The sequence below is a fragment of the Cyclopterus lumpus genome, chromosome 8, assembly GCF_009769545.1.
Source record: "Cyclopterus lumpus isolate fCycLum1 chromosome 8, fCycLum1.pri, whole genome shotgun sequence".
NCBI lineage: Eukaryota > Metazoa > Chordata > Actinopteri > Perciformes > Cyclopteridae > Cyclopterus > Cyclopterus lumpus.
The window spans coordinates 617,682-639,406 of record NC_046973.1 but is presented as its reverse complement, the minus strand read 5'-3'; the positions used below and the strand labels follow the sequence as shown (position 1 = coordinate 639,406).

Sequence of the window (21,725 nt, the reverse complement as noted above, 5' to 3'; positions counted from 1 at the left end):
TATATGTTCATATGTTCTATATGTATCATATGTATTATATGTTCTATATGTTATATATGTATTATATGTTTTATATGTTCTATATGTATCATATGTATTATATGTTCTATATGTATTATATGTATTATATGTTCTATATGTTCTATATGTATCATATGTATTATATGTTCTATATGTTATATATGTATTATATGTTTTATATGTTCTATATGTATCATATGTATTATATGTTCTATATGTTCTATATGTATCATATGTATTATATGTTATATATGTTCATATGTTCTATATGTATTATATGTTCTATATGTATTATATGTATTATATGTTCATATGTTCTATATGTATCATATGTATTATATGTTCTATATGTTCTATATGTATTATATGTATTATATGTTCTATATGTTCATATGTTCTATATGTATTATATGTTATATATGTTCTATATGTATCATATGTATTATATGTTCTATATGTTCTGTATGTATTATGTGTATTATATGTATTATATGTTCTATATGTTCTATATGTATCATATGTTCTATATGTTCTATATGTATCATATGTATTATATGTTCTATATGTTCTATATGTATTATATGTTCTATATGTATTATATGTATCATATGTATCATATGTGTTATATGTTCTATATGTATTATATGTATTATATGTTCTATATGTTTTATATGTATTATATGTATCATATGTTCTATATGTTCTATATGTATTATATGTATTATATGTTCTATATGTTCATATGTTCTATATGTATTATATGTTCTATATGTATTATATGTTATATATGTTCATATGTTCTATATGTATTATATGTTCTATATGTATTATATGTATTATATGTTCTATATGTTCTATATGTATTATATGTATTATATGTTCATATGTTCTATATGTATCATATGTATTATATGTTCTATATGTATTATATGTATTATATGTTCTATATGTTCTATATGTATTATATGTATTATATGTTCATATGTTCTATATGTATCATATGTATTATATGTTCTATATGTTCTATATGTATTATATGTTCTATATGTTCTATATGTATCATATGTATTATATGTTCTATGTGTTCTATATGTATTATGTGTTCTATATGTTCTATATGTATCATATGTATTATATGTTCTATGTGTTCTATATGTATTATATGTTCTATATGTATTATATGTATTATATGTTCATATGTTCTATATGTATCATGTGTATTATATGTTCTATATGTTCTATATGTATTATATGTTCTATATGTTCTATATGTATCATATGTATTATATGTTCTATGTGTTCTATATGTATTATGTGTTCTATATGTTCTATATGTATCATATGTATTATATGTTCTATGTGTTCTATATGTATTATATGTTCTATATGTATCATATGTATTATATGTTCTATGTGTTCTATATGTATTATATGTTCTATATGTATTATGTGTTCTATATGTTCTATATGTATTATATGTATCATATGTATTATATGTTCTATATGTTCTATATGTTCTATATGTATTATGTGTTCAGTAGAGTACCCCCCCCCCCCTTTGCATTACAAACCATTGGCTGACGATCTTCAGTCATGAATTGTAAACATGTGACTAACCCAACAGAAACATGTTGATATTCAATATTAAATCAGACCCACTAGCTTCAGGGTCAAAGGTGAACAGCCTGTGTGTGACCACCAGGGGCACTAGAGAGGATGGAGAATGAACAGGACATGTTGTTGTTCTGACTTCACCGGTCAGCAGAACAAACTAAGGTTAGAGGTCCAATCAAACGCAGCCTTCACAGCCCGCCCCCGCTGTCAGTCAACAGAGGGGGCGGGCTGTTATTGCTCCGGATTCGGAGGTCACGTTTCCGGAAACGCACGAAGAAGAACGCGCGTCTGCACATGTGCGAACATTAGCAGCATCGAGAGGAGTCGATACGAAGCTTCTGTTCGGTTCTTCTCGGTTTTTAAACATGGAGGACGTGATTAAGCTGCCGGGGACGGAGGAGCGGGGACCCGCTAAGAAGAGGACCCGAACCCCGAGGTTTGACCCCGAGGAGGAGGAGCAGCAGCGGCGGACACACGTGAAGAGGCTGTCGGCTCTGGGGGAGCAGGACGGCTCCGTGAAGCTGCTGGAGGAGCTGGTCTTCGGGGCGGAGGACGAGCTGCTGGAGCGCCTCGTGGAGGTAACGGACCCGGGTCACTAGTTATGACTAGTGACCTTCTGATCACTAGTTATGACTAGTGACCTTCTGATCACTAGTTACCTTCTGATCACTAGTTACCTTCTGATCACTAGTGACCTTCTGATCACTAGTTATGACTAGTGACCTTCTGATCACTAGTTACCTTCTGATCACTAGTTACCTTCTGATCACTAGTGACCTTCTGATCACTAGTTACCTTCTGATCACTAGTTACCTTCTGATCACTAGTTATGACTAGTTACCTTCTGATCACTAGTTACCTTCTGATCACTAGTTACCTTCTGATCACTAGTTATGACTAGTTACCTTCTGATCACTAGTTACCTTCTGATCACTAGTTATGACTAGTTACCTTCTGATCACTAGTGACCTTCTGATCACTAGTTATGACTAGTGACCTTCTGATCACTAGTTACCTTCTGATCACTAGTTACCTTCTGATCACTAGTGACCTTCTGATCACTAGTTATGACTAGTGACCTTCTGATCACTAGTTACCTTCTGATCACTAGTTACCTTCTGATCACTAGTGACCTTCTGATCACTAGTTATGACTAGTGACCTTCTGATCACTAGTTACCTTCTGATCACTAGTTACCTTCTGATCACTAGTGACCTTCTGATCACTAGTTACCTTCTGATCACTAGTTACCTTCTGATCACTAGTTATGACTAGTTACCTTCTGATCACTAGTTACCTTCTGATCACTAGTTATGACTAGTTACCTTCTGATCACTAGTGACCTTCTGATCACTAGTGACCTTCTGATCACTAGTTATGACTAGTTACCTTCTGATCACTAGTTACCTTCTGATCACTAGTTATGACTAGTTACCTTCTGATCACTAGTTACCTTCTGATCACTAGTTACCTTCTGATCACTAGTTACCTTCTGATCACTAGTTATGACTAGTTACCTTCTGATCACTAGTTACCTTCTGATCACTAGTTATGACTAGTTACCTTCTGATCACTAGTTATGACTAGTTACCTTCTGATCACTAGTGACCTTCTGATCACTAGTGACCTTCTGATCACTAGTTACCTTCTGATCACTAGTGACCTTCTGATCACTAGTTATGACTAGTTACCTTCTGATCACTAGTTACCTTCTGATCACTAGTTACCTTCTGATAACTAGTGACCTTCTGATCACTAGTTATGACTAGTTACCTTCTGATCACTAGTTACCTTCTGATCACTAGTTATGACTAGTTACCTTCTGATCACTAGTTACCTTCTGATCACTAGTTACCTTCTGATCACTAGTTATGACTAGTTACCTTCTGATCACTAGTTACCTTCTGATCACTAGTTATGACTAGTTACCTTCTGATCACTAGTTATGACTAGTTACCTTCTGATCACTAGTTATGACTAGTTACCTTCTGATCACTAGTTATGACTAGTTACCTTCTGATCACTAGTTATCTCTCTCTCTCTCTCCTGCTCACTAGTTATGTCTCTCTCTCTCTCCTGCTCACTAGTTATGTCTCTCTCTCTCTCCTGCTCACTAGTTATGTCTCTCTCTCTCTCCTGCTCACTAGTTATGTCTCTCTCTCTCTCCTGCTCACTAGTTATGTCTCTCTCTCTCCTGCTCACTAGTTATGTCTCTCTCTCTCTCCTGCTCACTAGTTATGTCTCTCTCTCTCTCCTGCCCACTAGTTATGTCTCTCTCTCTCTCCTGCCCACTAGTTATGTCTCTCTCTCTCTCCTGCTCACTAGTTATGTCTCTCTCTCTCCTGCTCACTAGTTATGTCTCTCTCTCTCCTGCTCACTAGTTATGTCTCTCTCTCTCCTGCTCACTAGTTGTGTCTCTCTCTCTCCTGCTCACTGGTTATGTCTCTCTCTCCTGCTCACTAGTTATGTCTCTCTCTCTCTCCTGCTCACTAGTTATGTCTCTCTCTCTCCTGCTCACTAGTTATGTCTCTCTCTCTCCTGCTCACTGGTTATGTCTCTCTCTCTCCTGCTCACTAGTTATGTCTCTCTCTCTCCTGCCCACTAGTTATGTCTCTCTCTCTCTCCTGCCCACTAGTTATGTCTCTCTCTCTCCTGCCCACTAGTTATGTCTCTCTCTCTCCTGCCCACTAGTTATGTCTCTCTCTCTCTCCTGCTCACTAGTTATGTCTCTCTCTCTCTCCTGCCCACTAGTTATGTGTCTCTCTCTCTCCTGCTCACTAGTTATGTCTCTCTCTCTCCTGCTCACTAGTTGTGTCTCTCTCTCTCCTGCTCACTGGTTATGTCTCTCTCTCTCCTGCTCACTAGTTATGTCTCTCTCTCTCTCCTGCTCACTAGTTATGTCTCTCTCTCTCCTGCTCACTGGTTATGTCTCTCTCTCTCTCCTGCTCACTAGTTATGTCTCTCTCTCTCCTGCTCACTAGTTATGTCTCTCTCTCTCCTGCTCACTGGTTATGTCTCTCTCTCTCTCCTGCTCACTAGTTATGTCTCTCTCTCTCTCCTGCTCACTAGTTATGTCTCTCTCTCTCTCCTGCCCACTAGTTATGTCTCTCTCTCTCCTGCTCACTAGTTATGTCTCTCTCTCTCTCCTGCTCACTGGTTATGTCTCTCTCTCTCTCCTGCCCACTAGTTATGTGTCTCTCTCTCTCCTGCCCACTAGTTATGTGTCTCTCTCTCTCCTGCCCACTAGTTATGTCTCTCTCTCTCTCCTGCCCACTAGTTATGTCTCTCTCTCTCTCCTGCTCACTAGTTATGTCTCTCTCTCTCTCCTGCTCACTAGTTATGTCTCTCTCTCTCTCCTGCTCACTAGTTATGTCTCTCTCTCTCCTGCCCACTAGTTATGTCTCTCTCTCTCCTGCTCACTAGTTATGTCTCTCTCTCTCTCCTGCTCACTAGTTATGTCTCTCTCTCTCTCCTGCCCACTAGTTATGTCTCTCTCTCTCTCCTGCCCACTAGTTATGTCTCTCTCTCTCCTGCCCACTAGTTATGTCTCTCTCTCTCTCCTGCCCACTAGTTATGTGTCTCTCTCTCTCCTGCTCACTAGTTATGTCTCTCTCTCTCTCCTGCTCACTAGTTATGTCTCTCTCTCTCTCCTGCTCACTAGTTATGTCTCTCTCTCTCCTGCTCACTAGTTATGTCTCTCTCTCTCTCCTGCTCACTAGTTATGTCTCTCTCTCTCTCCTGCCCACTAGTTATGTGTCTCTCTCTCTCCTGCTCACTAGTTATGTCTCTCTCTCTCCTGTCTCTCTCTCTCCTGCTCACTAGTTATGTCTCTCTCTCTCCTGCTCACTAGTTATGTCTCTCTCTCTCTTCTGCCCACTAGTTATGTCTCTCTCTCTCTCCTGCCCACTAGTTATGTCTCTCTCTCTCCTGCCCACTAGTTATGTCTCTCTCTCTCCTGCTCACTAGTTATGTCTCTCTCTCTCTCCTGCCCACTAGTTATGTGTCTCTCTCTCCTGCTCACTAGTTATGTCTCTCTCTCTCCTGCTCACTAGTTATGTCTCTCTCTCTCTCCTACTCACTAGTTATGTGTCTCTCTCTCTCCTGCTCACTAGTTATGTCTCTCTCTCTCTCTCCTGCCCACTAGTTATGTCTCTCTCTCTCCTGCTCACTAGTTATGTCTCTCTCTCTCCTGCTCACTAGTTATGTCTCTCTCTCTCTCCTGCCCACTAGTTATGTCTCTCTCTCTCTCTCCTGCTCACTAGTTATGTCTCTCTCTCTCCTGCTCACTAGTTATGTCTCTCTCTCTCTCCTGCTCACTAGTTATGTCTCTCTCTCTCTCCTGCCCACTAGTTATGTCTCTCTCTCTCCTGCTCACTAGTTATGTCTCTCTCTCTCTCCTGCCCACTAGTTATGTCTCTCTCTCTCTCTCCTGCTCACTAGTTATGTCTCTCTCTCTCTCTCTCTCTCCTGCTCACTAGTTATGTCTCTCTCTCTCTCTCCTGCCCACTAGTTATGTCTCTCTCTCTCTCTCCTGCCCACTAGTTATGTCTCTCTCTCTCTCCTGCTCACTAGTTATGTCTCTCTCTCTCTCCTGCCCACTAGTTATGTCTCTCTCTCTCCTGCTCACTAGTTATGTCTCTCTCTCTCTCCTGCCCACTAGTTATGTCTCTCTCTCTCTCTCCTGCTCACTAGTTATGTCTCTCTCTCTCTCTCTCTCTCCTGCTCACTAGTTATGTCTCTCTCTCTCTCTCCTGCTCACTAGTTATGTCTCTCTCTCTCTCCTGCTCACTAGTTATGTCTCTCTCTCTCTCCTGCTCACTAGTTATGTCTCTCTCTCTCCTGCTCACTAGTTATGTCTCTCTCTCTCCTGCTCACTAGTTATGTCTCTCTCTCTCCTGCTCACTAGTTATGTCTCTCTCTCTCTCCTGCCCACTAGTTATGTCTCTCTCTCTCCTGCTCACTAGTTATGTCTCTCTCTCTCTCCTGCCCACTAGTTATGTCTCTCTCTCTCCTGCTCACTAGTTATGTCTCTCTCTCTCTCCTGCCCACTAGTTATGTCTCTCTCTCTCCTGCTCACTAGTTATGTCTCTCTCTCTCTCCTGCCCACTAGTTATGTCTCTCTCTCTCCTGCTCACTAGTTATGTCTCTCTCTCTCCTGCTCACTAGTTATGTCTCTCTCTCTCTCCTGCTCACTAGTTATGTCTCTCTCTCTCCTGCTCACTAGTTATGTCTCTCTCTCTCTCCTGCTCACTAGTTGTGTCTCTCTCTCTCCTGCCCACTAGTTATGTCTCTCTCTCTCTCCTGCCCACTAGTTATGTCTCTCTCTCTCCTGCCCACTAGTTATGTCTCTCTCTCTCTCCTGCTCACTAGTTGTGTCTCTCTCTCTCCTGCCCACTAGTTATGTCTCTCTCTCTCTCCTGCTCACTAGTTATGTCTCTCTCTCTCTCCTGCTCACTAGTTATGTCTCTCTCTCTCTCCTGCTCACTAGTTATGTCTCTCTCTCTCTCCTGCTCACTAGTTATGTCTCTCTCTCTCCTGCTCACTAGTTATGTCTCTCTCTCTCTCCTGCTCACTAGTTATGTCTCTCTCTCTCTCCTGCTCACTAGTTATGTCTCTCTCTCTCTCCTGCCCACTAGTTATGTCTCTCTCTCTCCTGCTCACTAGTTATGTCTCTCTCTCTCCTGCTCACTAGTTATGTCTCTCTCTCACCTGCTCACTAGTTATGTCTCTCTCTCTCTCCTGCTCACTAGTTATGTCTCTCTCTCTCTCCTGCTCACTAGTTATGTCTCTCTCTCTCTCCTGCTCACTAGTTATGTCTCTCTCTCACCTGCTCACTAGTTATGTCTCTCTCTCTCCTGCTCACTAGTTATGTCTCTCTCTCTCCTGCCCACTAGTTATGTCTCTCTCTCTCCTGCTCACTAGTTATGTCTCTCTCTCTCCTGCCCACTAGTTATGTCTCTCTCTCTCCTGCCCACTAGTTATGTATCTCTCTCTCCTGCTCACTAGTTATGTCTCTCTCTCTCCTGCTCACTAGTTATGTCTCTCTCTCTCCTGCCCACTAGTTATGTCTCTCTCTCTCCTGCTCACTAGTTATGTATCTCTCTCTCCTGCTCACTAGTTATGTCTCTCTCTCTCCTGCTCACTAGTTATGTCTCTCTCTCTCCTGCCCACTAGTTATGTATCTCTCTCTCCTGCTCACTAGTTATGTCTCTCTCTCTCCTGCTCACTAGTTATGTCTCTCTCTCTCCTGCCCATTAGTTATGTCTCTCTCTCTCCTGCCCACTAGTTATGTCTCTCTCTCTCTCCTGCTCACTAGTTATGTCTCTCTCTCTCCTGCTCACTAGTTATGTCTCTCTCTCTCTCCTGCTCACTAGTTATGTCTCTCTCTCTCCTGCCCACTAGTTATGTCTCTCTCTCTCTCTCCTGCCCACTAGTTATGTCTCTCTCTCTCTCCTGCCCACTAGTTATGTCTCTCTCTCTCTTTCTCCTGCTCACTAGTTATGTCTCTCTCTCTCTCTCTCCTGCCCACTAGTTATGTCTCTCTCTCTCTCCTGCTCACTAGTTATGTCTCTCTCTCTCCTGCTCACTAGTTATGTCTCTCTCTCTCTCCTGCCCACTAGTTATGTCTCTCTCTCTCTCTCCTGCCCATTAGTTATGTCTCTCTCTCTCTTTCTCCTGCTCACTAGTTATGTCTCTCTCTCTCCTGCCCACTAGTTATGTCTCTCTCTCTCCTGCCCACTAGTTATGTCTCTCTCTCTCTCCTGCCCACTAGTTATGTCTCTCTCTCTCTTTCTCCTGCTCACTAGTTATGTCTCTCTCTCTCTCTCTCCTGCCCACTAGTTATGTCTCTCTCTCTCTCCTGCTCACTAGTTATGTCTCTCTCTCTCCTGCCCATTAGTTATGTCTCTCTCTCTCTCCTGCCCACTAGTTATGTCTCTCTCTCTCTCTCCTGCTCACTAGTTCTATCTCTCCTAGTTTGTTGTCCCTCTGGAGCTTTCTGTGACATCACTTCCTGTTCTCGAGCAGGAGGCCGAGGTGCCGGCTGAAGCCTCATTGGTGGAGGACGCAGACGATGGATCAGGTGACTCTGAGGACGAAGACGAGGCTCCTCCTGCGAGCAGAGCGTCCGTCTGGGTGGATGAGGACGATGAGCGGGAGGAAGAGTAAAGATTCATTTATATAAATATGATTAATTTATGCAGCTTTTACTCTGAAAGAACCTCAAATCCAACTGGTTAAAGAAAAGTCATATTAATAATAATGATTCATTATTCATGTTTCAGGGTGGACATGACGCACCGTTACCGTAGAGACCTGATCAGAGGAGAGGCGGAGTCCACCATGACCAATCAGAAGCTCCAGCAGAGGATGAGAGAGCAGTGTGTAGACTATACTCGCACACGCACACACACATACTGACGCACGCACACACACATTTACCTGTTGCTGTGCTCCAGGTTCCAGAAGTCGATGGGCGGTGCTCCGTCGTGGGCCGACAAGAAGAAGAAGAAGAAGAAGACGACAGGTAGAACATCTTTTCTTCCCACCAGACCCCATTCACAGACCAGCTGCTTTAAGGTTCTCCTGCAGCACACATCAGCTGCTTTAAGGTTCTCCTGCAGCACAGACCAGCTGCTTTAAGGTTCTCCTGCAGCACAGACCAGCTGCTTTAAGGTTCTCCTGCAGCACAGACCAGCTGCTTTAAGGTTCTCCTGCAGCACACATCAGCTGCTTTAAGGTTCTCCTGCAGCACAGACCAGCTGCTTTAAGGTTCTCCTGCAGCACAGACCAGCTGCTTTAAGGTTCTCCTGCAGCACACATCAGCTGCTTTAAGGTTCTCCTGCAGCACACATCAGCTGCTTTAAGGTTCTCCTGCAGCACAGACCAGCTGCTTTAAGGTTCTCCTGCAGCACACATCAGCTGCTTTAAGGTTCTCCTGCAGCACACATCAGCTGCTTTAAGGTTCTCCTGCAGCACAGACCAGCTGCTTTAAGGTTCTCCTGCAGCACACATCAGCTGCTTTAAGGTTCTCCTGCAGCACAGACCAGCTGCTTTAAGGTTCTCCTGCAGCACAGACCAGCTGCTTTAAGGTTCTCCTGCAGCACACATCAGCTGCTTTAAGGTTCTCCTGCAGCACAGACCAGCTGCTTTAAGGTTCTCCTGCAGCACAGACCAGCTGCTTTAAGGTTCTCCTGCAGCACAGACCAGCTGCTTTAAGGTTCTCCTGCAGCACACATCAGCTGCTTTAAGGTTCTCCTGCAGCACACATCAGCTGCTTTAAGGTTCTCCTGCAGCACAGACCAGCTGCTTTAAGGTTCTCCTGCAGCACAGACCAGCTGCTTTAAGGTTCTCCTGCAGCACACATCAGCTGCTTTAAGGTTCTCCTGCAGCACAGACCAGCTGCTTTAAGGTTCTCCTGCAGCACAGACCAGCTGCTTTAAGGTTCTCCTGCAGCACAGACCAGCTGCTTTAAGGTTCTCCTGCAGCACACATCAGCTGCTTTAAGGTTCTCCTGCAGCACAGACCAGCTGCTTTAAGGTTCTCCTGCAGCACACATCAGCTGCTTTAAGGTTCTCCTGCAGCACAGACCAGCTGCTTTAAGGTTCTCCTGCAGCACAGACCAGCTGCTTTAAGGTTCTCCTCCTGCAGCACAGACCAGCTGCTTTAAGGTTCTCCTCCTGCAGCACAGACCAGCTGCTTTAAGGTTCTCCTGCAGCAACATGTGACTTGTCGTCTTCTGGAGTTCTCAACTTAAACTGAACTTCTTCACAAAACAGTTTTGTCTTAACATTTGTAGAAAACATGAATTGGTAAAAATCCAACGTTTCTTTCTGTGTTCCTGCAGATGATGAAGAAGATGAAGAAGATGAGGCGCTGCTTAGGAGGACGGGGAACTTCGTGGCTTCTTCAGACCGTTTGCTGGGCGGCGTCCTGAGAGTCAGTCGCTTCTTAAATATCAAACCTTAAAGTCATTATTAGGGTCGCTCGGACCCTATTGACTTTGTTAGGGTTCTTATTATTCTGCTTTTTATTTTAGAACATTGGGCTCATTTTGGGGTATTTGCGACCGACGAAAACCGCTCAAATTTGGCACGCTTGTCAGTCTTGGTGACAATAGCCATCTGATCAAGGAGTCACATTTTTTAAATTCATAGTTGCTCTCTAGCGCCCCCTCCAATTTTGACCGGCGACGCCCCTCACCCAGAATGTCCGATTGACTTGTTCACACATGTCCACCTGCTCTACAGAAACCCTCTCAGACCACTAAGCTCCGCCTACTTAGACTTTCCTCCATTTTGAATTTTGTGAAAAACACATCATTGACTTTCTTAACTACATGCTTGGTCCAAATCAACAAAACCTGATATCAATCAAATCATTGAAGCCAGATGACGTAGAATATGTCAACTGTTTATTTATATCTCATTGTGGTAAAGATCTATGGCCCAATGAACATCGGCAGGCGGCGCCCTTTCCAGGACCCCTCCCACCGACTCCAAGAAGGCCGGATACTCCGAAATGCTGTTCGGTGCATAAGCACAAACAACAGTCAGAGCCTTACTCCACGCAACCCGTAGGCGCAGGGAGGCGACCCTCTCGTTCCCCGGGGAAAACTCCAACACAGCGGCGCTCAGCCGGGGGCTCGTGAGTATCCCCACTCCCGCCCGGCGCCTCTCACCCTGGGCAACTCCAGAAAAGGACAAAGTCCAACCCTTCTCCAGGAGCTTGGTTCCAGAGCCCATGCTGTGCGTGGAGGTGAGCCCAACTATATCTAGCTGGTACCGCTCCACCTCCTGCACCAGCTCCGGCTCTTTCCCCGCTAGTGAGGCGACGTTCCACGTCCCTAGAGCTAGTCTATGCCGCCGGCGATCGGCCCGCCCAGGTCTCCCGCCTGGCCCGCCGCCCGGTCTACATAGCACCCGACCCCGATAATTCTCCCTGCGGGTGGTGGGTCCACAGGGTGACTACTGCTCCATGTTGTTTTTTCGGGCTGAGCCCGACTGGGCCCCATGGGAGAAAGCCCGGCCACCAGACGCTCGCCGACGAGCTCCCCTCCTGGGTCTGGCTCCGGGAGGGTGCCCCGGTTTCCCTTGTCCGGGCAAGGTAGCTTCAGACCGTGGGCTGTTATTCATCAGGGTTTTTTGACATCTACAATAACATGATTTGCATGTTTACACATTTTGTAGTATGTATTGATACTGTTGTATATCTGGTCACGTGGTCCTGCTGTTGTATCGTACAGCGTTTGTTGACATGTTGTGTCTCTCGTCTCAGATGAAGAAATGTCTTCATGCTAACAGCTCCCGTCCATCGGAGGACCGACTGACCACCGTGCAGTTCCATCCCATCGCTCAGGTCGTCATGACAGCCGGCCTTGACCAATCGGTGTCCCTCTTTCAGGTACGGCTAGCCAGTCGGCTCTCTCCAACGTCAGACGGCGGTGGAGTCGGCTGAAAAAGATCACATGACTCGATTTTTGTCCTGCAGGTGGACGGGAAGACGAACCCGAAGATCCAGAGCATCCACCTGGAGCGGTTCCCCGTCCACAGAGCCCAGTTCAGCCGGGACGGAGACACGGTGATCGCCACCAGCCTGAAAAACAAGATGTTCTACCTGTATGACATGATGGAGGGCCGGGTCACACCTGTGCACACAGTCAGAGGTGAGGAGGTGTAAACAGAGTGAACATTGTGAGACACGTGGCAAAATGCATTTGATTTTTGTACAACTTTCGGTGTCTCCCTCTCACTCTGTCACTCTAGATCTGAACATTCCGTTCCATACACACCCATTATAAACTCTGAAACAGCCCGGAAATCTTCCCAAACCCAAACAAAGATTCCGTCTAAACTGTGCTAGCTATGAAAAAATGTCAAATTGTTCAAATAAGCGCCATCCTTTTGTTCATGTTTTAAACTTTAAATAATTTCTCTACCTTAATGTATGGCGAGTCACTGTGGGCACAAAGATTAGCGTTTTCTCTTCTGAAACACCATTCAAGTGAATGGGACAATTTCTCTCCACGTTTTGGGGGCTAATCGACGGTCAGATTTCTTAGTAAAGTCATTCCATACGATTCCCGATCAGGCCGCACATTTTGATGTATTTTTACGCATATGCGAGGTACGCTCTGGGACGAGTAGTGGTCCAAAGTTTTGGACCACACTGAATAAAGTACACTTTTATTGATCCCTGTGGGTACATTCTTCTCTGCATTGACCCATCCTTCATAATTAAGGAGCAGTGGGCTGCAGTGAAGCCCGGGGAGCAACTGGGGGTTCAGTGCCTTGCTCAAGGACACTTCAACATGAACTATGGGGAGAGCGGGGATGGAACCGGCTACCTTGTGGTTAAGGGACGACCACTCCACCCACTGAGCTACAGCAGACTCGAAACCATAGCTGGTTTTAGCAAGCTAACATTGGCTAACTATGATAGATAACTGGTGTTAGTGCACTAACATTGGCTAATTATGATAAATATATGGTGTTAGCGTGCTGACGTTAGCTAACTATAATTGATAGCTGGCTCTAGCGGCCTGCCGTTAGCTAATCATAATAGATAGCTAGCGTCGGCTTGCTGACGTTAGCTATCTATAATAGATAGCTGGCGTTAGCGTGCTGACGTTAACTAACTATAATAGATATATGGTGTTAGCTAACTATAATAGATAGCTAACGTTAGTGTGCTGCCGTTAGCTAACTATAATAGATAGCTAACATTAGTGTGCTGCCGTTAGCTAACTATAATCGATAGCTAACGTTAGTGTGCTGCCGTTAGCTAACTATAATATATAGATGGCGTTAGCGTGCTGACGTTAGCTAACTATAATAGAGAGATGGTGTTAGCGTGCTGACGTTAGCTAACTATAATAGAGATATGGTGTTAGCTAACTAATAGATAGCTAACGTTAGCGTGCTGACATTAGCTAACTATAATAGATAGATGGCGTTAGCGTGCTGACTTTAGCTCTCTATATAATAGTTAACTGGTGTAATGAACATGTTTCAGGTCTGAATGAAGCCAGAGTGAAGGAGTTCTCAGTTTGTCCTGAAGGAGGCGCTTTGCTGCTCACTGGAACTAATGGATACCTGCACCTCCTCACACTCCAGGTGACTCCTCCTCTTCCTCTCTGTTTGTTTTTAAACTTTCTTTAAGTTCATTGATTGAGTAATGTGTCCAGACAAAGGAGGTGATTCGCAGCATGAAGATCAACGGTGACGTTGTGGGCGTCGCCTTCTCTCACGACGGCAGCAAAGTCTTTGCCAACTCAGGTGAGTCCACGACATTCAGAGACATTCATCACACATCAACTTCCTGTCGGTCGTGTGATTTACGTGTGTGTGTGTGTGTGTGTGTGTGTGTGTAGAGGACGGGGAGGTATATGTTTGGGACATGCGCAGCAGTCGGTGTGTGAACAGGTTTACAGATGAAGGCTGCGTGAAGGGGACGTCCATCGCCGCCTCACCGAACGGACAATACCTCGCCTGTGGGTAAGTCGCCCACACACACCTCCTGATTGGCTGTTGTCAAACTCACAGGTGTCCTAGTGGAGACAATGAGGACTAACAGGTGTCCTAGTGGAGACAATGAGGACTAACAGGTGTCCTAGTGGAGACAATGAGGACTAACAGGTGTCCTAGTGGAGACAATGAGGACTAACAGGTGTCCTAGTGGAGACAATGAGGACTAACAGGTGTCCTAGTGGAGACTATGAGGACTAACAGGTGTCCTAGTGGAGACAATGAGGACTAACAGGTGTCCTAGTGGAGACTATGAGGACTAACAGGTGTCCTAGTGTAGACTATGAGGACTAACAGGTGTCCTAGTGGAGACTATGAGGACTAACAGGTGTCCTAGTGGAGACAATGAGGACTAACAGGTGTCCTAGTGGAGACAATGAGGACTAACAGGTGTCCTAGTGGAGACTATGAGGACTAACAGGTGTCCTAGTGGAGACTATGAGGACTAACAGGTGTCCTAGTGTAGACTATGAGGACTAACAGGTGTCCTAGTGGAGACTATGAGGACTAACAGGTGTCCTAGTGTAGACTATGAGGACTAACAGGTGTCCTAGTGGAGACTATGAGGACTAACAGGTGTCCTATGAGGACTAACAGGTGTCCTAGTGGAGACAATGAGGACTAACAGGTGTCCTAGTGGAGACAATGAGGACTAACAGGTGTCCTAGTGGAGACTATGAGGACTAACAGGTGTCCTAGTGGAGACAATGAGGACTAACAGGTGTCCTAGTGGAGACAATGAGGACTAACAGGTGTCCTAGTGTAGACTATGAGGACTAACAGGTGTCCTAGTGTAGACTATGAGGACTAACAGGTGTCCTAGTGTAGACTATGAGGACTAACAGGTGTCCTAGTGGAGACTATGAGGACTAACAGGTGTCCTAGTGGAGACTATGAGGACTAACAGGTGTCCTAGTGGAGACAATGAGGACTAACAGGTGTCCTAGTGGAGACAATGAGGACTAACAGGTGTCCTAGTGGAGACAATGAGGACTAACAGGTGTCCTAGTGGAGACTATGAGGACTAACAGGTGTCCTAGTGGAGACAATGAGGACTAACAGGTGTCCTAGTGGAGACAATGAGGACTAACAGGTGTCCTAGTGGAGACTATGGGGACTAACAGGTGTCCTAGTGGAGACAATGAGGACTAACAGGTGTCCTAGTGTAGACTATGAGGACTAACAGGTGTCCTAGTGGAGACAATGAGGACTAACAGGTGTCCTAGTGGAGACAATGAGGACTAACAGGTGTCCTAGTGGAGACTATGAGGACTAACAGGTGTCCTAGTGGAGACAATGAGGACTAACAGGTGTCCTAGTGGAGACAATGAGGACTAACAGGTGTCCTAGTGGAGACAATGAGGACTAACAGGTGTCCTAGTGGAGACAATGAGGACTAACAGGTGTCCTAGTGGAGACAATGAGGACTAACAGGTGTCCTAGTGGAGACTATGAGGACTAACAGGTGTCCTAGTGGAGACTATGAGGACTAACAGGTGTCCTAGTGGAGACAATGAGGACTAACAGGTGTCCTAGTGGAGACAATGAGGACTAACAGGTGTCCTAGTGGAGACTATGAGGACTAACAGGTGTCCTAGTGGAGACAATGAGGACTAACAGGTGTCCTAGTGGAGACTATGAGGACTAACAGGTGTCCTAGTGGAGACTATGAGGACTAACAGGTGTCCTAGTGGAGACTATGAGGACTAACAGGTGTCCTAGTGGAGACAATGAGGACACGCATGTTTCCGACTGATACATTTTATTTGTGCCCGTCTGTGTATATACATGCATGCATATACACACGCATACGATGAGACTCATCGATCGCTTCTCTCAGCTCTCAGTCGGGTGTGGTCAACGTCTACTCCCAGGAGGCGTGTCTAAATTCGGCCAATCCAAAGCCTCTGAAAGCAGTGATGAACCTGCTGACCTCAGCAACCTCGATGACCTTTAACCCCTCGTCTGAGATCCTTGCCATCGCCTCCCGAGACGAGGACGAGGCTGTACGCCTGGTAAGATGGTGGTAGTGATGATTATATATATATATATATATATATGTAATGTGTTTATGTAACTCTGTAACTCTGTTCATCTGGTCACATGACATCTATTCATCTGTCCATCCGGGGAGAGGGATCCTCCTCTGTTGCTCTCCTGAAGGTTTCTTCCCTTTTTTCCCTGTCAAAGGTTATTTTTGGGGAGTTTTTCCTGATCTGATGTGAGGTCAAAGGTCAGGGATGTCGTATGTGTACAGATTGTAAAGCCCTCTGAGGGGAGGTTGTGATTTGTGATATTGGGCTGTACAAAATAAACTGAACTGAATGATGATGATGTGTCCCTCAGGTCCACATGTCCAGCCTCACCGTCTTCTCTAACTTCCCCGTCTCGAAGAGGAAGATTGTTTATCGAACCAGCTGCCTGGACTTCTCCCCTCACAGCGGCTTCTTCTCATTGGCCAACAACAAAGGACACGCCCCTCTCTTCAGGTCAGGCCACCAATCACTTCACATTGTAGTGTCTTTTTTTTAAAATGTGTATGTATGTGTGTGTGTATATATGTGTGTGTGTGTATGTATGTATGTATATGTGTATATATATATTTATATGTATGTATGTATATATATTTATGTATGTATGTATATTTATATGTATGTATGTATGTATGTATATTTATATGTATGTATATGTATATATATATATATGTGTGTGTGTGTGTATATATGTGTATATATATATATATATATATATATATATATATATATATATATATATATATATATATATATATATATATATACGTATACATGTGTATGTATGTATATCAATCGCAGAGCTGTGAAATCTGAATCTAACATAACTTCTGTCCGTCTAACTGGTGTTCAGGTTGCTCCACTACAAGGACTTCTGAGGACCTGGTCCACATGTGCCCCGTTCTTTCTGTTCCTCTTCTCTGGTGAGAGATCTGGACTTGCTGAATTCACGTTGAGCAGCAGAAGAGCTTCATGAAGAACCAACTAGAACCTGATGGATCTGTAGCGAGAAGATCAGAAGCTAGACCTCAATGAGTCCTGCTGGAGATGAAAACATGAATGTTTGATTTATATTGTTTGTAAGAAACCATTCTATAAAAAGAACTAAAACAATTCACCTTTCTGTCGGTTTTTACCAGAAATACTGAAGACAGATGGGTGTATGAAATGTGGAAGGTTAGACCATGTCCTGGTGTGAGGTTAGACCATGTCCTGGTGTACGGTTAGACCATGTCCTGGTGTACGGTTAGACCATGTCCTGGTGTACGGTTAGACCATGTCCTGGTGTACGGTTAGACCATGTCCTGGTGTACGGTTAGACCATGTCCTGGATGTGAGGTTAGACCATGTCCTGGTGTACGGTTAGACTATGTCCTGGTGTACGGTTAGACCATGTCCTGGTGTACGGTTAGACCATGTCCTGGATGTGAGGTTAGACCATGTCCTGGGTGTGAGGTTAGACCATGTCCTGGGTGTGAGGTTAGACCATGTCCTGGGTGTGAGGTTAGACCATGTCCTGGATGTGAGGTTAGACCATGTCCTGGTGTGAGGTTAGACCATGTCCTGGTGTGAGGTTAGACCATGTCCTGGGTGTGAGGTTAGACCATGTCCTCGATGTGAGGTTAGACCATGTCCTGGATGTGAGGTTAGACCATGTCCTGGTGTGAGGTTAGACCATGTCCTGGGTGTGAGGTTAGACCATGTCCTGGATGTGAGGTTAGACCATGTCCTGGTGTGAGGTTAGACCATGTCCTGGGTGTGAGGTTAGACCATGTCCTGGGTGTGAGGTTAGACCATGTCCTGGTGTGAGGTTAGACCATGTCCTGGGTGTGAGGTTAGACCATGTCCTGGTGTGAGGTTAGACCATGTCCTGGTAACCAGTGAAGGTCGCGGAGGAGCGGAGGATTGTGGGTAAATTTAGGTTGAAGACCAGCCGAGCAGCTGCATTCTGGATGAGCTGTAGAGGCCGAATGGCATTAGCAGGTAGACCTGAAGGAGGAGTTACAGTAGTCTAGCCGTGAGATGATCAGAACCTGGACCAGAACCTGTGCCGCCTTCTTAATGAGAAGAGGTCGTATTCTCCTGATGTTGTACAGCATAGGGCTTGAGGGCCTGGTTGTGGCTCTGCATAGGGGGTCATGGTAGGCCTTGAGGTCCTCGTACTGACTCTGCATCGGGGGTCTTGAGGTAGAGCTTGAGGGCCTGGTACTGGCTCTGCATAGGGGGTAATTAGGGCTTGAGGGCCTGATACTGGCTCTGCATCTGGGGTCATGAGGTAGGGCTTGAGGGCCTGGTACTGGCTCTGCATCGGGGGGTCTTGACATAGGGCTTGAGGGCCTGATACTGGCTCTGCATAGGGGGTCATGAGGTAGAGCTTGAGGGCCTGGTACTGGCTCTGTAGGGGGTCATTAAGGCTTGAGGGCCTGGTTCTGGCTCTGCATCACAGGTCATGAGGTAGTGCTTGAGGGCCTGGTACTGGCTCTGCATCGGGGGTCATGAGGTAGTGCTTGAGGGCCTGGTACTGGCTCTGCATCGGGGGTCATGAGGTAGTGCTTGAGGGCCTGGTACTGTCTCTGCATTGGGGGTCATGAGGTAGTGCTTGAGGGCCTGGTACTGGCTCTGCATCGGGGGTCATGAGGTAGTGCTTGAGGGCCTGGTACTGTCTCTGCATCGGGGGTCATGAGGTAGTGCTTGAGGGCCTGGTACTGTCTCTGCATTGGGGGTCATGAGGTAGTGCTTGAGGGCCTGGGACTGGCTCTGCATCGGGGGTCATGAGGTAGTGCTTGAGGGCCTGGTACTGTCTCTGCATCGGGGGGTCTTGACATAGGGCTTGAGGGCCTGATACTGGCTCTGCATAGGGGGTCATGAGGTAGAGCTTGAGGGCCTGGTACTGGCTCTGTAGGGGGTCATTAAGGCTTGAGGGCCTGGTTCTGGCTCTGCATCGGAGGTTATGAGGTAGGACTTGAGGTCCTGGTTCTGGCTCTGCATTGGGGGTCATGAGGTAGTGCTTGAGGGCCTGGTACTGTCTCTGCATTGGGGGTCATGAGGTAGTGCTTGAGGGCCTGGTACTGTCTCTGCATCGGGGGTCATGAGGTAGTGCTTGAGGGCCTGGTACTGTCTCTGCATCGGGGGTTATGAGGTAGTGCTTGAGGGCCTGGTACTGTCTCTGCATTGGGGGTCATGAGGTAGTGCTTGAGGGCCTGGTACTGTCTCTGCATCGGGGGTCATGAGGTAGTGCTTGAGGGCCTGGTACTGTCTCTGCATTGGGGGTCATGAGGTAGTGCTTGAGGGCCTGGTACTGGCTCCGCATTGGGGGTCATGAGGTAGTGCTTGAGGGCCTGGTACTGTCTCTGCATCGGGGGTCATGAGGTAGTGCTTGAGGGCCTGGTACTGTCTTTGCATCGGGGGTCATGAGGTAGTGCTTGAGGGCCTGGTACTGGCTCTGCATCGGGGGTCATGAGGTAGTGCTTGAGGGCCTGGTACTGTCTCTGCATCGGGGGTCATGAGGTAGTGCTTGAGGGCCTGGTACTGTCTCTGCATCGGGGGTCATGAGGTAGTGCTTGAGGGCCTGGTACTGGCTCTGCATCGGGTGTCATGAGGTAGTGCTTGAGGGCCTGGCGCTGTCTCTGCATTGGGGGTCATGAGGTAGTGCTTGAGGGCCTGGTACTGTCTCTGCATCGGGGGTCATGAGGTAGTGCTTGAGGGCCTGGTGCTGTCTCTGCATCGGGGGTCATGAGGTAGTGCTTGAGGGCCTGGTGCTGTCTCTGCATCGGGGGTCATGAGGTAGTGCTTGAGGGCCTGGTACTGTCTCTGCATCGGGGGTCATGAGGTAGTGCTTGAGGGCCTGGTGCTGTCTCTGCATCGGGGGTCATGAGGTAGTGCTTGAGGGCCTGGTGCTGTCTCTGCATCGGGGGTCATGAGGTAGTGCTTGAGGGCCTGGTGCTGTCTCTGCATCGGGGGTCATGAGGTAGTGCTTGAGGGCCTGGTACTGTCTCTACTGGAAGGACTGAGCGAGAGAGCAAAGGAAGACAGGAAGAGTAGCAGGTCACATGACTTCTCTGTCTGGATGGTAAAGTCACCCAGAAGGATGAGCGGGGGCCGTTTTCTGGGAAGTTTGATAGGAGGACGTCTAGTTCTTCCAAGAAGTCTCCCAAAGAACCAGGAGGACGGTAGAGAACAACAATGGTTAGTTGAACCGGATGAGTAACCGTCACTGCATGAAACTCAAAAGACAGTGGGGTACATAATGTAAAAAACCCATTTGGGGGAGATGAGTAGACCTGAACCACCACCCCGACCAGAGGGTCTGGGTGTGTGGCAGAAGGAGAGGAGAGAGCAGCAGGGCAAACCTGATTCAGCCCTAACTATAAGCACTATTAAAGAGGAAAGTCTTAAGTCTATTCTTGAATGAGGTGACTGTGTCTGCCTCCAGGACTGAAAGTGGAAGCTGGTTCCATAAAAGAGGAGCTTGATAACTGAAGGCTCTGGCTCCCATCCTACTTTTTAGGACTCTAGGAACCACAAGTAGCCCCACATTTAGTGAGCAGCTCTCTAGTGGGGCAATATGGTACTACAAGCTCCTTAAGATATGATGGTGCATCACCAATCAAGGCTTTGTAGGTGAGGAGAAGAATTTTAAATGTGATTCTTGATTTTACAGGGAGCCAGTGCAGAGCAGCTAATACAGGAGTCATGTGATCTCTTTTCTTAGTTTTTGTGAGTCCACGAGCTGCAGCATTCTGGATCAACTGGAGGGACTTAAGAGACTTATTAGAGCAGCCTGATAATAAGGAGTTGTGTACTTGTACATTATTACTTCATAACTGAATTAGACTTAGATTGTAAACCGTCATTTAGACTTATTGATCATAAGAAATAAAGAAATCTGACTAAAGTTATATTTTATTGTGATATTTTAACATGTATACGTGTCTGAAGTCCTTTATCAAAAAGAGTTACAAACAAATAAAACGAAGAACGAACCACACAAACACACAAACAGACACACACAAACACACACGCCCATGCACACACTCACACACACATAAATACTCACACACACACACACGCCCATGCACACACTCACACACACACATACATACACACTCACACACTCACACACTCACTCACACACTCACACACTCACACACACACACACACACACACACACACACGCACACACACACGCCCATGCAGCAGGAATGTCCTCGGTCCTGTCCGTCTTCAGGTGTTTACAGTCCCACAGATAGAGATGAAGAAGATTATTTCGAAATGTTTTTTATTATATTTAAATTATTTTAAACTCTTTCTTATCATTAACATCTATTTTATTCCTATAAAAATGTTTTAAAATCACTGGAGATAAAAACTACATATATATATATATATATATATGTATAAATATATATATATATGTATATGTATAAATCAAAATCCTGATTTGTTTGGTTATCTTCTCAGTTCAATAATGAGGTCAGAGGTCAGAGACCCGACCCAGCGTCGTCCCTTTAAACTCACCTGACCGCCTCCATTG

The 21,725-nt window shown here is 45.8% G+C and overlaps 1 protein-coding gene across 1 annotated transcript; it reads left to right on the top strand.

Annotated features, from left to right (window-relative positions):
* The first annotated feature begins 1,879 nt into the window (after positions 1 to 1,879).
* utp18 (UTP18 small subunit processome component) lies at positions 1,880 to 17,309 on the top strand. Its single transcript, XM_034538883.1, has 13 exons — positions 1,880 to 2,213; positions 8,662 to 8,798; positions 8,919 to 9,014; positions 9,093 to 9,160; positions 10,481 to 10,572; positions 11,911 to 12,036; positions 12,124 to 12,298; positions 13,648 to 13,748; positions 13,820 to 13,910; positions 14,006 to 14,129; positions 16,000 to 16,174; positions 16,506 to 16,648; positions 17,046 to 17,309. The coding sequence occupies exons 1-13, from the start codon at positions 2,001 to 2,003 to the stop codon at positions 17,068 to 17,070; spliced, it is 1,566 nt and encodes a 521-aa protein (XP_034394774.1). The 5' UTR covers positions 1,880 to 2,000; the 3' UTR covers positions 17,071 to 17,309.
* Positions 17,310 to 21,725: the final 4,416 nt, after the last annotated feature.

What these genes read in the sequence shown, in the direction of transcription:
- utp18 (XM_034538883.1), top strand. Translation starts at nt 2,001, where the DNA reads ATGGAGGACGTGATTAAGCTGCCGGGGACGGAGGAGCGGGGACCCGCT. An exon ending in AATCGGTGTCCCTCTTTCAG is followed by an intron (nt 12,037 to 12,123) that starts GTACGGCTAGCC and finishes TTTGTCCTGCAG; the next exon opens with GTGGACGGGAAGACGAACCC. An exon ending in AGGACGAGGCTGTACGCCTG is followed by an intron (nt 16,175 to 16,505) that starts GTAAGATGGTGG and finishes TGTGTCCCTCAG; the next exon opens with GTCCACATGTCCAGCCTCAC.